Source organism: Caretta caretta, chromosome 5, assembly GCF_965140235.1.
Source record: "Caretta caretta isolate rCarCar2 chromosome 5, rCarCar1.hap1, whole genome shotgun sequence".
Taxonomy (NCBI): Eukaryota; Metazoa; Chordata; order Testudines; family Cheloniidae; genus Caretta; species Caretta caretta.
The window spans coordinates 110,466,496-110,486,195 of NC_134210.1; the positions used below are offsets into that span (position 1 = coordinate 110,466,496).

Below are 19,700 nucleotides of genomic sequence, written 5' to 3' on the forward strand. Positions count from 1 at the left end.
ATTTAATATAAGAATTTCCATAATCCTAAAGGCTGAGGTCCAGATTTTTATATCCTCACTTACACATAGAGATACCTTACTCCATGCGTAGTCAGACTGAAATCAAGGTTAGGTGCTACTCAGTGTAAGAAAGCGTATCAGAATCTGGCGAAGAGCAATAAGCAATCCCAAATTACTGCCTAATCTTTTCACATATATAAAACAAATTTGTTAATATGTACTTTACAGAAAGAGTTTGCATAAATATAAGATGGCTACTGAAAAGCAATAACGTTGAAAACAGAAATCCTTCTAAAATAAAGTTAAACTACAGTTTAAACTGTACATAGTTAAAAATATGGTAGTTCACTGATAAAGTTCTAACAAAATAAAGCAAAATTCATTTTAAAATTTCTCTAGGAAAAAAAATCCAATCATCCAGCACGTAGGACAGCAAATAAGGCCAGATGTTTATGGTACTATGACTGCGTCACACAGATGCTGGCTCTAATCCAAACACACAATTAGGACTGAGTGGTTCCGACTGTTAAAACCATTTTTCTTAACTTCACAACAATTTATTGGGATGTGTTATACTGAAAGCTGATATATTTAATGTTGCAGATCTTAGATTACTGAGCAGCCTCTAAAATCTAAAAATATTCTGCATAAGGTTTGGTCATTTAAAATACATTGTTATAGTTAAGCCAAACATATATAGTAGTAGAAATGGTTAAATGATAACAGCTGCCAGGACAGGGAAAAATATCAGCAAATGCAATAAGCCACCATAACACTGATGATATCTTTATCTTGCCAATTTCAAAAGGAGCATCCCAAAATGCACACCTTGCAGTATTCTGCAACCTACAGCATTCTAGCTGATTAATCATTGACATCAGCAGGGAAACTCATATTCACTAGAAGCAATGTTCACCACTGCTAAGTACGGAGGAAAAACAATTACTTCATAAATCATTCTGAATACATTTTCCCCATTTGAACGTACAGTCAGCATGTAGAACAAACTCCATCTAAGCTATAGATGTTTCCAATAGAGTACATTTCTACAAAGGCAGGTTTCCCCAGATAAACACCCACAAATATGATTACTGCAATCATGATTTCCAGGATTACTATACGGAGTCAATGTACTTACAGGATGAAATCAGCAGATAACTTCAGGTGAATAAATGTAGTCCTCCCAATGCAAGGATAAGTCTCTCTTTTCTACCAGACAGAAAAGCTAGCAAATAGCTAGCAAAAAAGCACAGAGAATATTCAATTTTCTCTGTTTTATTTCTCGGTACCCATGAGGTTCTCATTAATTAGTTATCAAGCAAAAGAAAAAAAAGATAAAGTTCACAAGACAGCAGCTGGCATCACAGGAGCTCTCCATATCAGAATTTAAAAGAAATGTCAATTAGAGTGGCAGCAGCTACAGTCAATGCTAGTTGCTGATGCCTCTGCAGGAAGAGGATGCTGGGAGATTTTCCCAATCTGTACTGCAGCCTAATTCTAATCCATCACTGCCTAACTGCAAGGAGAAAATGGAAACAAGAGAAATACAAAAGGATTTACATTTAAAGGGACCAAAAAAAAAAGTTACCTCAGTGTTTCTCACTTGAACAACTAGGTACCTTAAAAAGTGAACTTAAAAAAACACATTAAAAAGGTTTCCTTAAAAAAAGAACTAGACAAAAAGGAAGTACACCAATGCAAAAGCAGTCTGCATTTGCTTTTAGTAAAATGTACAAGACAGCCTGTAGCAATTTACAGTTTGAATAACAGTAACAGGCTTCATATTTTATTTTGCCCTATTCTACACGGCCCTAAAACAAACAAAATCACTCTGAGGTTATAAAATATACAGTATATATTACTCTGAATTTTTCTCAAAAATCTAATGTGATGATAACTCCTCCTCATATGGCCAAAAACTAAAGACAAAAACAAAACAACAAACCAATAGCTCACACAGAGACAGGTAAAATATACTAGATCAGACATCATTACTGATGTCCTAACAAGGTCAATGAAAGACAGTAGCAGTCAGCAGCAAGAAAACCAGAAAAGAACAAAAAACAAAACAAAAAACCTGCAGCTCTTTGGGAGCTCATCTCAAGAGGCTGGTTCCCTGTCAGAGCAGACCAGTACCAGCTGAAAAAAACCCTCTGAAATCTCTCCAGTTGGGTTGAGTGTGGCTAATCCTGCACACACACTGAAGACCACTACTCTTGTGACAGGTGAATAACTTTGGAACTTTCTTCAAAAGAATCATTCTTAGGGCATGGTGGAAGGCGCAGGACCCTCCTCCGACCAAATTCCTGCCAATAAGGGAGGAAAGACTGCTTTCTCATGGAAAGCCTAAATCCCAGAGACCAATTCACTTCTTAACTACTGCTCTTGACAGATAGGGGCTTTGGTGCTCTCTCTCTCTCTTTCTTGCAAAGACTATTTCTTTGAAAAAGGAGAACACGCCACAGAGCTCTCCCCCATGTAGTAATATGATTCTCGCAGTGAAAGCAAAAAAAAAAAAAAATCTAACAGATTAACATAATTCTCAGTAACTGTCTTCAAGGACAATGCCAGTTTGGAAAAAAAAGTGCGCTCCAACTTTAGACAATACACTATTGTGGAAGGGTTGGCCTCTGGGGTGTTCCTTTGCAGCCCAACATGGCACTACTCATCCTATCCTGGGTTTCTGAAGGCGATCACCACCTCTAGCGAAGTCTGGCGCTGGAGAGCCTTAGCTTTCTGGCTAAGACACTCTCCAGTTCATTCCTTCCAGGGTATCAAAGTCCCAAAACGCAAGGGGAAAAAAAAAAAAAGAGGGTTGTCTGACAAGCCTTCAGCAGGACCTTGCCCTTTCCTTCAAGGCCTGTCTTCAAATAAATGGTCAGCCAGGCAGTCTCCCGACACTCAGTTTTTCCATCCACCGGGAGGCCGACCAAGCTAAGAAGCTGTCTCAGGTTCCTGGCTGCAACCACTTTTAGCTCTGTGAAAGAAGCCAGGAGGTCTCCTCTCCTTCTGGATCAGCCACCAAGCAATCTAACTACTCTCTCCACTCCTGACACCTACTGCAGATAAACTGGGGTGGGTTGATTGGGCCCACAAGCCCCTGTTAACCCACTCTTGCTCAGCAGGGGATTTGTCTAAGCCATCACACAACCTCCCACTCAGGATCATGCCTGGGGTACTAGTCGATCAGCTCCCATCTCAGGAGGAAAAAACCAGGTACCACTGCATGAACCATGGGTTGGTGTCCTTCATGGTGCTCAGCCACTACAGGGCATGATCCATGACCAGGGTAAACACATTCTGAAGAAGGGAGTATCAGAGCACATCTACAGCCATTTTGCCACCAAGCCTTTTTTCGAAACCAAATACACTATCTCTCAGGGGAACAGTTTTCAGCTAAGGTGGAGGACTGGGTACTCCCTCCATTGACAAACTATGATGAGACAGCTCCCAATCAGAGTTTAGAGGCAGCAGTTTGGAGGATAAATTCCTTGGTGAAGCATGGGCTGTACAGAATAGATTCCCCACATAGTTGGGACTTAAGAGTCTGGAAGGATTTTTCATAGGCCCTCATCCAGTGAACCTTTCTAGATCCGCTGTCCTTAAGCAGATCCATGAGTGGCTGGAATGAAAGATAACCATGGTACAAATCTACAATAGTATTCTGCCAGCCCCAGGAATGTTGTACCTGTTTCTTCAAGGATGGGGCAAGGCAGGCTCTCAAGGCCTGGACCTTATCCACAAGTGATCAAAACTTGGCCTTTCACCAACACAGGCACCTCATCCCATGCTTGCTTAAGCAGCACTTTTTAGGGATTGCTGTTAATCCAGCATCTTCTAAGAACTGGAGGATGGCAGCTACCTGTTTCAGGTGGTCCTACCAACCCCAATCATAAATAACTACATCATCCAGGGAGGCCGTGGCATAATGGCCCAGGGGATGGAGGACCCAGTCCGTCAGCCATTGAAAAGTCACAGAGGGCCCATGAAAACAGCATGGTTCAGCACTGATACAGTCTGTAGGGAGTGGCAAAAGCTGTTTTTTTCCACTGGGTCTCCAATGTGATATGCCAATATCCCTTTGTAAGATCCAGCATGAGATGGTCCCCAACAGATACAGATCTTGTAGAGGGGGTTCTGGATATCTGCAGCCCTAGCTCTGGTTCTGGAGAATATGCAGCAATGAACAAAACCTCTGGTGACTTCTATGGCTTTAAGAAATTAACATGATACATTTGTTAGTTTTCTTCTTGGTAAATTGCCTAATCTTGTAATTTACCAGTCCTACTTGGTATGTAATTTCATAGGGCTCACTGTCAGGCCAAAAGTTTGGACTCCATTTGAGAGAGTAATATGAGCACCTGATCTGCAGGGTTAAACACTCAGCAGTGGGCCCCTTTGTTATATGCATGGTGCTGGGCCCACTGGGCATTAAGAAGATTTTCCCTTATGCATGTGCCTGAGGCTTTGAGCCTTTCTTTAAGGGTAGGCACATACTGTAGAACATTTTAGTCTCAGATACCCTAGAAGTAGTAGTAGTAGTTCTGTAGTACCTAGGAGCCCCATCAAGAACCAGGGCCCCACTGTACTAGGAGCTGTACAAATACAGAACAAAAAGACAGTCCCTTCTCTTTCCACATCCTCTGCACTAGGATCAAAATCCGGCACAGTTGCTTCAAGAGTTCAAAAGGGGAGAGGCCTATGGATGACTGGGATACCTCCTACACCACAAATGGCCTGAGTGTGGTTTGTCTACCAGATCACAGCTACAGACCAGTATTTCCCAAAAGTGTGAAGAGTGCCCAAATGGTGGGACACAAAGTACAAGCCAAGGGACATGGACAGATCTCCAAATCATTCCCCCTAGTCTCAGCTTTCATTTTTTAAAGAGATTGACTAACTGTTATGGCTGCAAAGAAAACTTCAAAACATAAAGTGAGGGCATGGCTACACTAGAGCTCTCTAAGGCTATGTCTGTACTATGGACCTTACAGCAGCACAGCTGTACCACTGCAACTGTGCCGTTGGAAGGTCTCCTGTGTAGAGCTCTCCCGCTGGCATAATTAAACCACCCCTAACGAGCGGCGGTAGCTATGTTGGCAGGAGAGCGTCTCCCTCCAGCATAGCACTGTCCACCCCAGCGCTTTTATCGGTGAAACTTTTGTCAGTCAGGCATGTGGCTTTTTCACAGCCCTAACTGACAAAAGTTTTACCGACAAAAGTGCTAGTGTAGACAGAGCCTACAGTAGCCACTCTAAGATGATGGGAGAGATGGGACATAACACTGTCCATACCAGCACTTATGTCAGTGTGATTTTTGTCACTCTGGGGGATGGTTTATTCATAACCCTGAGCAACATAAATTATGCAGGCAAACTGCAGTGTAGACATAGCCTGAGTATCACCAATGCTCTTTAAGTTTGCAGAGAGTCAGCCAGACACTAAAGCTCTGAGGTGTAAACTTCCTCATTCATTTCAGTGGGTGCTAACTTTAATGCCAATGACAATATTTTAAAAGTAAATAATTATTTTGCTGTTCAAAACACATAAGAAGAGAGAGAACATAGCTATAAAGGTCTACACAAACATTTCCCGAAGTGGTGGAGGGCTCATTGGAAAAAGTCAGAGGCCAGGTAGAGCAGTGTGTAAAATGTATAAATTAAGGCACGTAAGCCTTTAACATATGGCAGGGCTATGCAGTGAAGGGGGAATGAGCAACTGGTTTCATCTTCCTGAAGAGGGCACTCAGCTTTTAAAAGTTTGGGGATAGCATCTATAGACAATCTCGGGAATATTTCCTTACAATAGTTTCCTAATCTTGCCTTCAGAGCCAAGTCAACAACTTACCAAAAGCTGTTAATAATTTGCTATTTTAAAATCAAGATTGGACTTTTTTTAAAAGTCAATTTTGCTCTGGTTCAAAAGAAATTATTTTGGGGAAGTTCTATGGCTTGTGTTATACAGGAGGTCAGACTAGTTGATCAAAATGGTCCCTCTGGCCTTAGCAGCTATAAGCCAGACAATTGACTTGATTCTACAATCCTTATATTTGAAAATGTAGAAAAACATCCAAAAATATTTAATAAATTTCAATTGGTATTCTATTGTTTAACAGTGCAATTAATCACAATTAATTTTTGAGTTAATTGCATGAGTTAACTGCAATTAATCAACAGCCCTAAATATTATGTATCATTTTCCCCAAAACAACAGTCTCCAGGCCCAAACTGGGCCACTTCACCATTTCCCTGACTAACTGGCTCCTCAGACTGACCGATTGCAGGGCCATTCAGCACCTAGTCCAGTGGTTCTCAAACTTTTGTATTGGTGACCCCTTTCACATAGCAAGCCTCTGAGTGTGACACCCCCTAATCAATTAAAAACACTTTTTTATATATTTAACACCATTATAAATGCTGAAGGTAAAGTGGGATTTGGGGTGGAGGCTGACAGCTCGCGACCCCCAGGTAATAACCTCACAACCCCCAGAGGGGTCCCAACCGCCAGTTTTAGAACCCCTGATTAGTCCCTGTGCAAATGCATTGATGCACTCTTTGGAAGTGATAAGTGAAGGCTTCTTTAGACTGCTGATGGTGATCTGACTCACTGCAGTACACAATGCAGCCATCTGCTGTCAGCTGCTTTACATTACAATCCAGGGTCTCCAGTCAACCACAGCCCTGCTTGCTAGCTCAGATTTGATTCTTCTCCAGTCAAGCAACCAGCAAAGGAAGCATGGGACCGCTATGAGAGGACACAGACAGGTGAAGCCTCCTGAGCTCAGGATGGACCTGCAACAGGCAGTGGGTAATGAGGAAGTTTTGTTGAGTAACTGAGTCTGCTCCACTCCAGAAACTAGCAGCAATTTGCCAACCTTCCATGCTTCTTCTCTGGCCAGAAGCCCAACCTGCCACTCCAATCCAATCCAAGTCAGAAAAGAGACTCCCTCAGACATGGAATCTTGGTGGTGAGAAGCCAGAAATGCAAGATGGAATTGCTGGGTAAAACCAAGAGTGGAAGTCTGGCAAGAGCAGCTGGGGAAAACAAGAATGATTTGGGAAGGAGTAATCTAATGTTTTGGGGAAGGGGAGAAACTATGGGCTTGTCTACACTTACAATGATGCAGCTGCACCGCTGTAGTGCTCTAGTGAAGAAACTATCTATGCTGATAGGAAGGTTTCTTCCGGGAGAGGCAGTAGCTACGTCAACAGAAGCCCTCCCGTTGATATAGCGCTGTCTACACCTGGAATTAGATCACTATAACTACATCGCTCAGGGGTGTGGAGTGACGTAGTTATACGGACAAAATTCCTAGTACAGACCAAGCCTGAGTCTATTTTAGGAGAAATAGGGGAAAGAGAACTTGGTTCATAAAGATATTCCTGAAGAGCTTTTTATGTAACTTTAGATCCCTCCGTATTGCAGCAATTGCCAGGTGCTTAAAAAATACTAGTAAGGGAGGTATGCCTCCAGAACCTTCTTACAAAGGCCTTATACACTCTGCAAACACATCTGGACCACCTACCCTTGACTCATTTTCCATCTCTTCCCCAATTACTAAAAATTACTCCATTCTGAGACCGCTCCCATGAAATGCTGAGGATTTCCTGCAAAATAATTAAATTATTGGAACTTTGATTTGATTGGAAATTGTACTTTATTAACTATGAGGAAACATGATTTCCCTCCAAAAAGAAAGGAATGTCACCAGGACAAAGAAGAATTAAATCCTCTTAATCTTCCTCTTCTGAGGCACCTTTAATGCTGCACAAATAGACTTTTATATTTTTTTTTTTTGCTAAGATCAACAGGGAAATTGTTGACAATTTAAATGTTAATATTGGCTATTTTTATATTTTAGAGAGAACACCATAACAAGATAAGGAAAATTCAATTTACTGAGGTGTGACATCCTCTTTCAGTGTGCCTCCAGATTCTAGAAGTTTAAGTCTACATTGGTTTGCCCTTTTCATAATTAAAATTCCAGTCTCTGCCCCAAGAAGAAAAGACAGGCCTAGCTAAAATCCAGAGGTAACAAAACATCCATCAGCTCTTTCTCCTCTGTGGTACTCCAGAGCAGATGGGGAGGAATGAGTTCAAGAAGAGTACTTAGGAGAAGTGAAAGGGCAGGGAAAGGAGAGCCTACCCAAACACCTTCTGCTCCCTATAGATCTCCCAGTCTGCCGAATCGTTCCTGAAATAAAAAAATCTCTTACAGCCTATTTCCTGTAGGTCAAATTATTGCTCCTCATTCACCCCTCTGGACTACTTCTCACAGAATTCACAGGTTTGAAGTGGTAAGGTCCATACCAGACATGCTGGGCTGAACATATGCCCAAAGGACCTAGCACCCTCTTTCAGAGAAATTTAAGATGGGAAAAAAAGGAAATAAAAAGTTAATTAAAGGAAAAACTGAAACACCAAGAGAAACAGAAAGGCAGATGGTAGGAGAAATGAAAACAGGGAAGTGAATTAAAGAATTAATAAGAAAAGAAAACTCAGGAGACATAGCAAGTAAAGATATCTGTTTAGAAAGTTCAGTGTCAAAATATTACAATGAAACACACACTAATGTTTGATTTAAAATTCAGAGGATAAAATAGTGGAAGGAGAAGCTAGAGACATCTAGTTTTGGAATGGAGATGAGCACAGGAGCTCCATATTCTTAGGCACAAGGGAAGGGGGACGCGCTTTGATATTTTTAAAATTTAACCATCTAGTAGTGGTATTTGGCATGTTTGATGTGCATCTCTGATGGAAGTTAACAAATGTAGTTGGTGCTTTGGTGCACATTTTAAAAAAAAAAAGGCAACAAAAACAGAGACAGACCAAAGTTAAATGGCAGATAAGTTAATACTTGTGTGAGTGTCTAAACCTCTCTCCTCAAAGATCTTCATCTTCCAACATTCAGGAAATTGCATGGGGTATTTTGATATTTTCCAGGGAAGATCCCCCAGGCATATATAGTTTTTACTCCAAAACAGACTCTTCATATTGATCAAGTTTAAATAAAACCTGTTATATAAAAGGTGCTCCCCATTGCAAAGGATGAACAAAGCTCCTCACTTGCACATGCACAAGTACTTTGTTATGTCTGATTGTGAGCATGCCTCAATGCATGCAGTCCTTTCAGATGCATTTCTTCTCTTGGGGTATGTCTATACTACACGCCGGATCAACGGGCAGCAATCGATCCAGCGGGGGTCGATTTATCGCGTCTCCCATCGACTCCTGTACTCCACCACCGCGAGAGGTGCAGGCAGAGTCGACGTGGGAACAGCAGCAGACTCACCATAGTGAAGACACAGTGGTGAGTAGGTCTAAGTACGTTCACTTCAGCTACGTTATTCACGTAGTTGAAGTTGCATAACTTAGATCGATCCCCAACCCCAGTGCAGACCAGGTCTTGAACTGGTTTTTTCCCCTTGTGGCAGCCTGACACCACAAAATGATACTATGCTGAATAAAAACATAGGCCCTATCGAAGTTTGGATTGTGAACTCTGGGATTATAAAACTTTGTTCTGTGTGTTTCTGCACATTTCACTGTTATTTTACAGAAGCCGCACACACACACTATTTTTAAATAGGTACCTATTTTAGGGGCAAGTTTATAGCCAAGATATAGGAAAATTTTATGGCTGTCAAGCAATTAAAAAAATTAAGCATGATTAATCGCACTGTTAAACAATAGAATACCATTTATTTAAATATTTTTGGATATTTTCTTCATTTTCAAATATATTGATTTCATTTACAACACAGAATACAACATGTAAAGTGCCCACTTTATATTTATTTTTGATTACAAGTATTTGCATTGTAAAAACCAAAAGAAATAGTATTTTTCAATTCACCTCATACAAGTACTGTAGTGCAATCTCTTTGTTGTGAAAGTACAATTTACAAATGTCGAATTTTTTTTGTTACATAACTGCACTCAAAAACAAAACAATGTAAAACTTCAGAGCCTACAAGGTCACTCAGTCCTACTTCAGCCAATCGTTCAAACAAGCTTGTTTACATTTGCAGGAGATAATGCTGCCCGCTTCTTGTTTACAATGTCACCTGAAAGTGAGAACAGGCTTGCACATGGCATTGTTGTAACCAGTGTCGCAAGATATTTACGTGCCAGATGCGCTAAAGATTCATATGTCCTTCATTCTTCAACTACCGTTCCAGGGGACAAATGTCCATGCTGATGACAGGTTCTACTCAATAACAATCCAAAGCAGCTTTCTTTTTTGGTGGTTTGGGTTCTGTTGTTTCCACATCAGAGTGTTGCTTTTAAGACTTCTGAGAGCATGCTCCACATCTCATGCCTCTCAGATTTTGGAAGGTACTTCAGATTCTTAAACCTTGGGTTGAGTGCTGTAGCTATCTTTAGAAATCTCACATTGGTACCTTTGTGTTTTGTCAAATCTGCAGTGAAAGTGTTCTTAAAATGAACAACATGTGCTGAGTTATCATCCAAGACTGCTATAATATGAAATATGTGGCAGAATGTGGGTAAAACAGAGCAGGGGACATACAATTCTCCCCTAAGGATTTCAATCACAAATTTAATTAACAGATTTTTTTAAACGAGCATCATCAGCATGTCCTCTAGAATGATAGCCGAAGCATGAAGGAGTTTGCGCATGTTTAGCATATCTGGCATGTAAATACCATGCTACAAAAAGCCAGCTACAAAAGTGCCATGCAAATGCCTGTTTTCACTTTCTGGTGACACTGTAATTAAGAAGAGTGCAGCATTATCTCTGTAAATGTAAACTTGTTTGTCTTAGCGATTGGCTGAACAAGTAGGACTGAGTGGCCTTGTAGGCTCTGAAGTTGTACATTATTTAGTTTTTGAGTGCAGTTATGTAACAAAAAAATTCTACATTTGTAAATTGCACTTTCATGACAAAGAGATTGCACTACAATATTTGTATGAGGTGAATTGAAAAATACCATTTATTTTGTTTACAATTTATATGCAAATATTTAGATTAAAAATAGTATACACTTTGATTTCAGTTACAATACAATATATATGAAAATGTAGAAAAACATCCAAAATATTTAATAAATTTCAATTGGTATTCTATTGTTTAAGAGTGAGATTAAAACCGCAATTATCACGATTAATTTTTTCAGTTAATTGCTTGTGTTAACTGCGATTAATCGACAGCCCTAAAAATTTTTCTTAGTAGATGAAGCGACAAGCATATCTTTTGTGCAATTGTTCTTTTAAAAAAAAAATGCAGAAAGCTCAAATGGTATAACTTCAGACATAAATAAGGCCAGCTTAAATTGTTTATTTTTCGAATTGTTTAACTTGGTTCCTCTTTTAGGATTCATGAGCCAAATATGGTTTCTCTGAATTGGACAAAAGTCCAAGCCAGCTGTCATTTTCTAATGTGCTTATTTAGTTAGATATCACTTCCTTTTAAAACTTTACTTATAAACTTGACTTTCATGGAATTGTAATGTTTTAAAATGTCTTCTTAATGATTGATTGACCGTGAACAGTCCAGGTACCAAACATAAGAAAAAGCTTAAACTGCTTACAGGTATGCTTGACAATCTACTTTTGCAGCACCCCCTGGGAAAGTTTGAGGATTCCCCCTCCCAGCAGGCATGGACTTTCCTAAGTATCTTAGACAAGACCTGTATTTAGGGTCTTCCCCGTCCCCCTCATCTCCAGCTGCTTCCCAGTGCTTTACCCACTGACAGATAAACACAAGTGCAGGTATAACTGAAACATTAACCACACTTCTGAGATTACAAGGATAACCTTCTAACTTCTTTAAACACTTCTGGCCTTTAATCTATTACTCCAGTAATACCGTTCAGAGCAGCTTTGGTAGGATCACGGATTAGTAATATCCAGCTTTGGGTGGGGAAAGGAGAGACAAAAGAGGGACAATAACTGATACCAGTAAATTATGTTTCTCCCTACTGGCACCTCTAAAATTAAGAGCCACTGACAAATTTAAGAATTCTTTTCAAAATCCTTTACTAAAATTCATATCATTTTAAGTCTTCCTTTCCCACTTTTTCCTTTCTGATCATTGTTTCAGATAATTTAAAAACTAAACCACCCTACATTTTTGACATTCAACTATGCCACAACCCAGTGTTCCATATCACAAATTGCTATAGAAAACTAATGATTAGGGAACTTTCTCTGTGGGCATGGCTTATTTCTAAGAGGTTGGATTCTAGACATGCATGCTACTGTACTTCCTCCCAAAGACAATCTAAAGGTAATCTACAGGGTATTTTTATGGCCATACGTTTAGGTGAAACTGAGGGAATGGTACATAGGATGAGAGACAGGTAATATTACTATAATTAAAGAGAATTCTGTACAAGCTTCTAAAGGAGGAGGACTGGGGGGTGAGGGGTGGAAGGGGGAATCAAGGCCAGCTGTATGTGCTAGTCTATATCAGGCTTTGGCACAAATTTGGGTGGGACCATGAGATTTGACTTTTCCGCAATTTTTAATTTAATCTAATTTTCATAATAATTAAAAACCAAGAGCTTCCAAGTTTCCAGAGAAAATTCATTTGAATCTGGGAGTAAAAGATATGGATCTCTAACTGCCCTAGAGAAAGGGGAAAAAAGTTTGTCAATGATTCAAGAACTGTTCAGCTCAAGGAAAAGCAAAGATGATGGCAAAGCATATGAATGAGGGTCAAAACTGCAGATGTTAAAGGTTAATTTTACTAGATAATGAAAACATAGAAGATAGACTAGGTTTTCATAAAGTTATAAGAAAAGTGAAGCTTTTGGTCAAGAATCAGTAATATAGACATAAGGTAAATGTGTTGCATTCTTTTATTTCAGTCCTTTGTCTGAATTATGTCTATTTACATTGAGATTTCTTTGAGATAGAGGACAATATTATGTTTGTACAGCACTCATTATGTTTTTGGAAAATATTAAGTGCAAAGATCTTAAATTGTCAATGGCTAAATGTAGTGTGGAAAAAGACATTGGAAAAAGACAAAAAACTGCACCGTAAGGGGCAGAGACTTAACTGCATGGAGTCACAAGCAGGGAGTTGTCTTCTTCTGTGTGGAAAAGGGTTGGGAAGAAGTAATCTGTAATGTCCTGAGCTCATGCTGAATTTAGTAATAGTCAGAGGCTTGAATTTTCGAAGAAAAAGGAAGATTAAACTCCAGTCACAAGTGAGTAACTGGTCATCTTTGCAGTTACACTCTTGGAACATGGTGACTCTTGATAGTTGTGTTTACAACAAGTGAAGTTGTGATGATTAGGATCACATACATGCCCCTTTTCAAATTTGAACATTTGAGTCCTCCTGGCTATATAAGGAAATGTGTCAGTCTTTCCACTCAAAGTAACAAGAAATGAGCTTGATGCAAGAGTCACTTAGAGAAATTCTATGACTTGAGTTATGCAGGAGGGTCAGACTATGATGATCATAATGGTCCATTCTGGTTTTAAAATATATCTAGAGAGCTGTATAATGACAGTCCCTTAAAATGCCTATGAAGGAGACATTTCGGGCATGCCATAAACACAGCTTTATGTCTGACTGACTAAACCTTTCACCCCTGTGGTACTGAACATCTATAAAAGATCCTTATACAAGAATCTGGATACAAAATCTATTTAATCCATTTAGCCAATCTGAACAGAGATTGGCTTCCCCTTGGACTTGTCCTCAAACACCACAGCGAGCCCTGGAGATTTAGGGAAGGATTTTACCCTCTTAGATAACTTATCACCCATTTAGCATCTAACATATGCAACCTGGTTTCTCCTAGTAAGCTCTGACGTTTAGTGAATAATGCCAGATAAAGAGGAACTTGTTTTGTTGGAAACTCTCCTGATAGAAACTAGTGGTGTGGACACCAAGGCAGTTTATCCTAACAGAACACTGTATATGCAGTATAAACCACCAGGCCTGATCTCATTCATTCTCTTCAGGCTTGCACACCTGAGAAAGTTGCACCAGTATAATTTTAATCAGCTTTTAAACTGATCTAGTTAAACTGACTAAAACTAGGTGCAAAAGACTATGTGGACACTTATTTTGATATGAGTGTCTTATAGAAGTTTAGTTAAACCTGTTCCTAAATGACTTAGGCCTGGTCTACACTACGTGGGGGGATCGATCTAAGTTACACAACTTCAGTTACGTGAATAATATAGCCGAAGTCGATGTACTTAGACCTACTCACGTGGTGTCTTCACTACTGCTGCTGCTCCCCCGTTGACTCTGCCTGTGCCTCTCGCAGCGGTGGAGTACAGGAGTCGACAGGAGAGTGCTCGGGGATCGATCTATCAAGTCTAGACTAGACGCAATAAATCAATCCCTGCTAAATTGATCGCTGCCCACCGATCCGGTGGGTAGTATAGACATACCCTTAAACTAAACCAAAATAAGACATTCTTATTCTGAAATAAGAGTGTCCATGCAGCTTTTTCCACCAGTTTAACAAGATCAGTTTAAAATTTATATTTTAAGTTATACCAATGCAAATTCCTAATGTAGAGAAGCCCTTACTGCATGTTATGACCACCAGTGACAGTTGAGGAACTGGATACATAGGAAACATTTCTCAGAGACACACGCACAATAGCTCAAAGGATGCCCCTACTAATCTTAATATTAGGTTTAGTTGTTAGGAAGGGAGAGGCTCTAGTACATGTGAGTAGACATATCATTCATTGAAAGAATCTTTTACAGTTAGTATATTCAAAAACTAAGCACTTATGTTCTATACGGAAGATGATATGCATGTATGGCTTCCAAATGATTCCTTAATGACCCAGAATTTCAAATATTTCCTGTGTACTACTTGATCATGTTGCAGTTCTTTGCATTCCAGGTCAAGAGTCTTGACTCAGTCCTATAGATTGAGGAATGATGAATTCCAAAGTCACCATATGGAGCCTAAAACTTGCATAAAATTCATATGCAAATTGGCATGAAAATCTTCTCTTTTTGGCTACTGGAAATATCAGCAATAAAATCAGTTTTTCATAAGAGGGTCCCTTAAAAAGGGATGAGAAGAGAGAGAGGGCTGGCAGCAGCATGAAACTGAACTGTTTAACTATTCCACTATTTCAGGCAAACCACAGTTCCAAATTCCTTCTACTCCATGACACAAAGAGTCTCAAGAATGACTATCCCTACAGGGCAAAGGGAAAGAATGACAATCCCTACAGGGTGAAGAGAAAGAACAGCAGCGTTCCATTAGATTAAGAGAAGGGTCCCCTCTGGTGCCCCATCAAATTTGCTGTTTGAAAGCTGAAATCAAAGATAGTACTAGGGAAGCTGAGATTGAAGACTTAAGTAAACACTTTCTTTGTCAGCGGGGCTTTTGGGTACAACTGGTATTAGACAGATAAATGCATCCAGAGTGTCTGAAGGACTTCTCATCCTGGAAGACGGATTATAGAAGCCCAAGGATCTTGAACCTCTCTCCCATGAATTGGAGATCATCTTGCTGAATGGATCCAGGCTCACCTCCTCTCTCAAATTCTCCAAAAGGTGGCTGAACAAATGAAAGAGCCTGCCCCAGGCACAGAACTTATATCTACCCACAATTGCCTTGAAGTTGTCTAAGCAGAGAGCAAGTTGCCAATGAGTATGCCTTCAGCTCAGATGACCCCATTTATTTTTATTGCTCTATTGTCCATAAACTGAACAGAATAGCTTCCATCTTTTATCTTTATCAGCCAGGGTCAATGCTGATAGAGAACCCAGAAAAGGGTAGCTATTCAAATACTCAGTCTCCTGCCACAGCTGTCAATATAATCAATTGGCTCTGAATCCTAGCAGGAAGAGGACAGAGTACACCACTAATAATGTTCAGGGTCTAGCAGACATTCATCAATGGACCACTTTCCCATTCTGCCTCACCTCCAAACACATTGTAGAGCTTATGGGCTCTCTCATGTATGGTTGACATGATGATATTTAAGGCCTATACAAAATTCACCTACCAGTTGGAATGGTCTGAAATAGTCTAGTAATGATAGCAAGATAGCAGTAATGGTGTCACTGGTAAAAAACAGATAGCTTCCACAGCCCTGCGATAATGAAACATCCTGATACTCATTTGTGCCAATAGCTGGTTCTGTAAGACAGGCCTTCAAGATTAGCATGTTAGACCCAGATGCTCAGTGGTATTTAGGATCCTTTGAGGATCTGGACCTTAGTCCGTAATTCAATTAATGCTTAGGATGTGTCTGTGTCATATGCCATTCATCTGATTGGTAAAATGAACCTGAAGAAAAAAAAAATCCAAGATTACTTGCTATAAATCATGTGACAGGAGTGCCACCTGAAACTCCAACTTTTGCAGCATTCTCTTATGCGGTATCAAACTCTAGTTCCACAGCTACACCAACAGTTTTTAAACACTGTCTCCTGTGGGATCAGTAACTTATCTGGTGTAGAAGTTCTCTAAACTGAAGAGCGGACGTCTCACATATGAGGCCTGTCAATGGATTTATGAACTTGAATCATGAGCCTGGATCCTCTCACTGAGTCTTTGATGTTGAGGAAGCTGCAGTAACATTGGTCTGAGCATCCTTCAGTCCTGCTTGAATGCCAAGAAACACAAGAGGCTGTGGATCCGGATGTGAACTGTAGTTAAATGGGACACCAAGTCTGAGGAATGACAATGTGGACGATTGCTTAATTCTGTGCATGTCTGTTCACTTAGAAGACAATGGTGGGGCCAGTCAGTGAGTTCAGTACAACAGTTACTCAAACTGCATTCTCCTAAGCTTAGTAAATAGTAGCTCTTCCTCCTTGGTTCTGAGTAGTGCAGCCTTATCTATCACTCGCTTCAGAAGGCATTATACTCTTCTCGAGAGCTCAGACCCATGAAGGATGGGATCAGAGGCTCATCCTGTGAGCTCTCAGATTTGTGCATTGCCTAACAAAGTTGGCTTTAGGATTAAGGCACCTGCCCAGTTCAGGTCTGATTCTCCTGAAACCATCGATACAGACTTCCATGATTGGTATCAGAATTTAAGAGCTTTACTGTCTTAAGTCTCTTCTCCAGTGTAAAGGTGGCCTCTGCACTGCCCCAGTCCTCATCCCTTTCTGCGATGGACTGTTCCCCCAGTATAACTTAGAGCAGCCTTAAGACTGGGCTAGGTCATGCTTCTTCCACCACTCCAGCTTCACCGTCTACACTAGTAGCAGGGCTGGAGAGTGGTATAGAGGTCATAACTCCAGCTCTTTAGCACTGGAACTTCCACCTACAGTCCTCTCAGGGATGGCTATGCCAGAATCTGTTGACAGTGAAGCTGCATAGTAAGAGAGATCATCAAATGTGCTGTTGCAACACTATTTAATACAGCAACAAGAAATGTTAACTCTTATGTAGTTCCCATACAGTTGGAGAGGAACTGATCACTTTTCTTTATGTGCAATCTTGTGCCACTACTGCATGTAACCCCACTTCCATCAATGCATGGAGAGGGTAAGTCTGCACACAGTCATGCATGGGTGGAACAATCCCTGCTCAAGGTCTTTTGCTTGACCAAATATGATAAAGAAAGATAGGGCCTGAAAGTAATTTCCACCAGAAGACTATCTAATGGTAACTTTTCTACTGTTCATACTGCACCTCTTCATGAGATTCTCCAGAGCTGTCAGTATGGCACTGAACTACTTTGCCAACAAATATGAAAATTATAAAGGAGGAGTGTAAGGAAACACCAAATGCTTTATAATCACACATACACCAAGGCTGAGGCATCCTTTAAGAGCATCATTGGTTTTGGAAATATAAATGGTCACTATACATGTGTACAAGTGAACAATAGCTGATTTTACCAACACACAGAAATGTGTGGTGCATATTAGGCAACAATAATTTAGCACTCTGTATGACTCTATATTTAAAAATGGAAAATATAAATAGTAAAATTGCACTTACACTGGGATGCTTTCAAAGGCATCTTCAAAGTTTTCCTGCAAAAAAATAAGCCAAGAATGACTTTTCAATAAATAGAAAGGGTGCGTGTGTGTTGTTTTTTAATGAAGTGATGCCAAAAAGCCACACAGCTACAGAATCAGATTGATTTTATTCTACCACTAGAGAAATAACTCACAATTGGGTATTTATTAGTAAGCTACTGGTGCATGCTTTGGTTACAACTTTAGCCTATTAACCAACACCTACCATAGTTTATTGCCATTAGAATATGGAGTTGAACTAGTGAGACCTCCCATTTTCATCACACCCCACAAGCAGAGCTGTCCTTTCAGCTGAAGTTTATGGTCCAGTGGTCACCTTAGGCTCACACCTTCTATTATAAAAACTATACTTGGGATAAAGAATATATTTAAGATAATAACTATAAAAGCTTCACTGGAAATACTTAATAGAAAATTGGAGCTAAAAGTGGCCTACAGGGCAACTGGATTCATTAACTAGTGAAGAGGCAATTTAAAACTTGTACTCTCCCCATCAGTCTTTTCTCCGTTCTTTCCCACAGTCACTTCCTCCTCCTCTTCCCCAGTCCTTTAAATCAAGCAATCATAGAAACGTAGGACTGGAAAGGACCTCAGTAGGTCATTTAGTCTAGTCCCCTGTATTCAAGTCAGGACTATGTAATAATTAGACCATGACGGACAGGTGTTTGTCTAACCTGTTCTTAAAAACCTCCAATGATGGAGGTCCCACAACCTCACTTGGCAATTTGCTCTAGTGCTTAACGACCTTGACAGTTAGGAGCCTGCCTTAGCCCCGCTGCCATCCCGGAGCCACTCAAGGTAAGCGATGACAGGATGGAGCCTGCACCCCGAACCCTTGTCCTGAGCCCCCTGCTGCACCCCGCACCCAACCTCCTGCCCTGAGCCCCCTGCTGCACCCTGCACCCCTCCTGCACCCCAACCCCCTTCCCTGATCCCCTGCTGCACACCACACCCCTCCTGCACCCCAACCCCCTGACCTGAGCCCTCTGCTGCACCCTGCAACCCTCCTGCCCCACCCCGCACCCCTCCGGCACCTCAACCCCCTGCCCTGAGCCCCCAGCCCCTTGACCTGAAACCCCTCTCATACTCCACACCCCTCCCTGCACCTCAACCCCCTGCCGAGCCCCCTCATACACCGTGCACCCCTCCCGTGTCACAACCCCTTGCCCTGAGCCCCTTCCAGCACACCGCACTCCCTCCCACACCCTGCACTCCCTCCTGCACCCTAACCCCCTGCCCCAGCCCTTCATTCATGGCCCTGCATGCAGTTTCCTCACCCAGATGTGGCCCTTGGACCAAAAAGTTTGCCCACCCCTGATCTAGGCTGTATTTCCCTAACTTGTTTATGAGAAGGTCATGCGAGACAGTATCAAAAGCCTTACTAAAGTCAAGATATACCATACCTACCTCTTCCCTACTACCCACAAGGCTTGTTATCCTGTTCAAAAAAGCCCCTATTAGGTTGGTTTGATACAATTTGTTCTTGATAAATCATGCTGACTGTTACTTATCACCTTATTATCTACTAGATGTCTGCAAATTGATTGCTTATTTGTTCCATTATCTTTCTGGATACTGAAGTTAAGCTGACTGGTCTGTAATTCCCTGGGTTGTCCTTATTATAGGCACTTATGATTGGCACTACAGATTCCCTCTTCCAGTCCTCTGGAATCTCTCCTATCTTCCATGCATTTTCAAAGATAATCACTAATGACTCAGATATCTCCTCAGTCAGCTCC

General features: G+C 40.9%; 1 protein-coding gene across 3 annotated transcripts in view; it reads right to left on the reverse strand.

The window, feature by feature from the left end:
- TTC39B (tetratricopeptide repeat domain 39B) overlaps positions 1-19,700 on the reverse strand; it is a 138,724-nt gene that overhangs the window by 69,661 nt on the left and 49,363 nt on the right. The window contains exon 2 of one of the 3 annotated variants that reach the window (XM_048850371.2): positions 17,921-17,955. The exons of 1 other annotated variant lie outside the window; for it this stretch is intronic. In XM_048850371.2, the coding sequence (XP_048706328.1) occupies positions 17,921-17,955 (35 nt within the window). Of the gene's footprint in view, positions 1-1,138; positions 1,452-17,920; positions 17,956-19,700 lie in introns of those variants that run through there. One more of the 3 variants, XM_048850372.2, reaches the window with a different exon arrangement.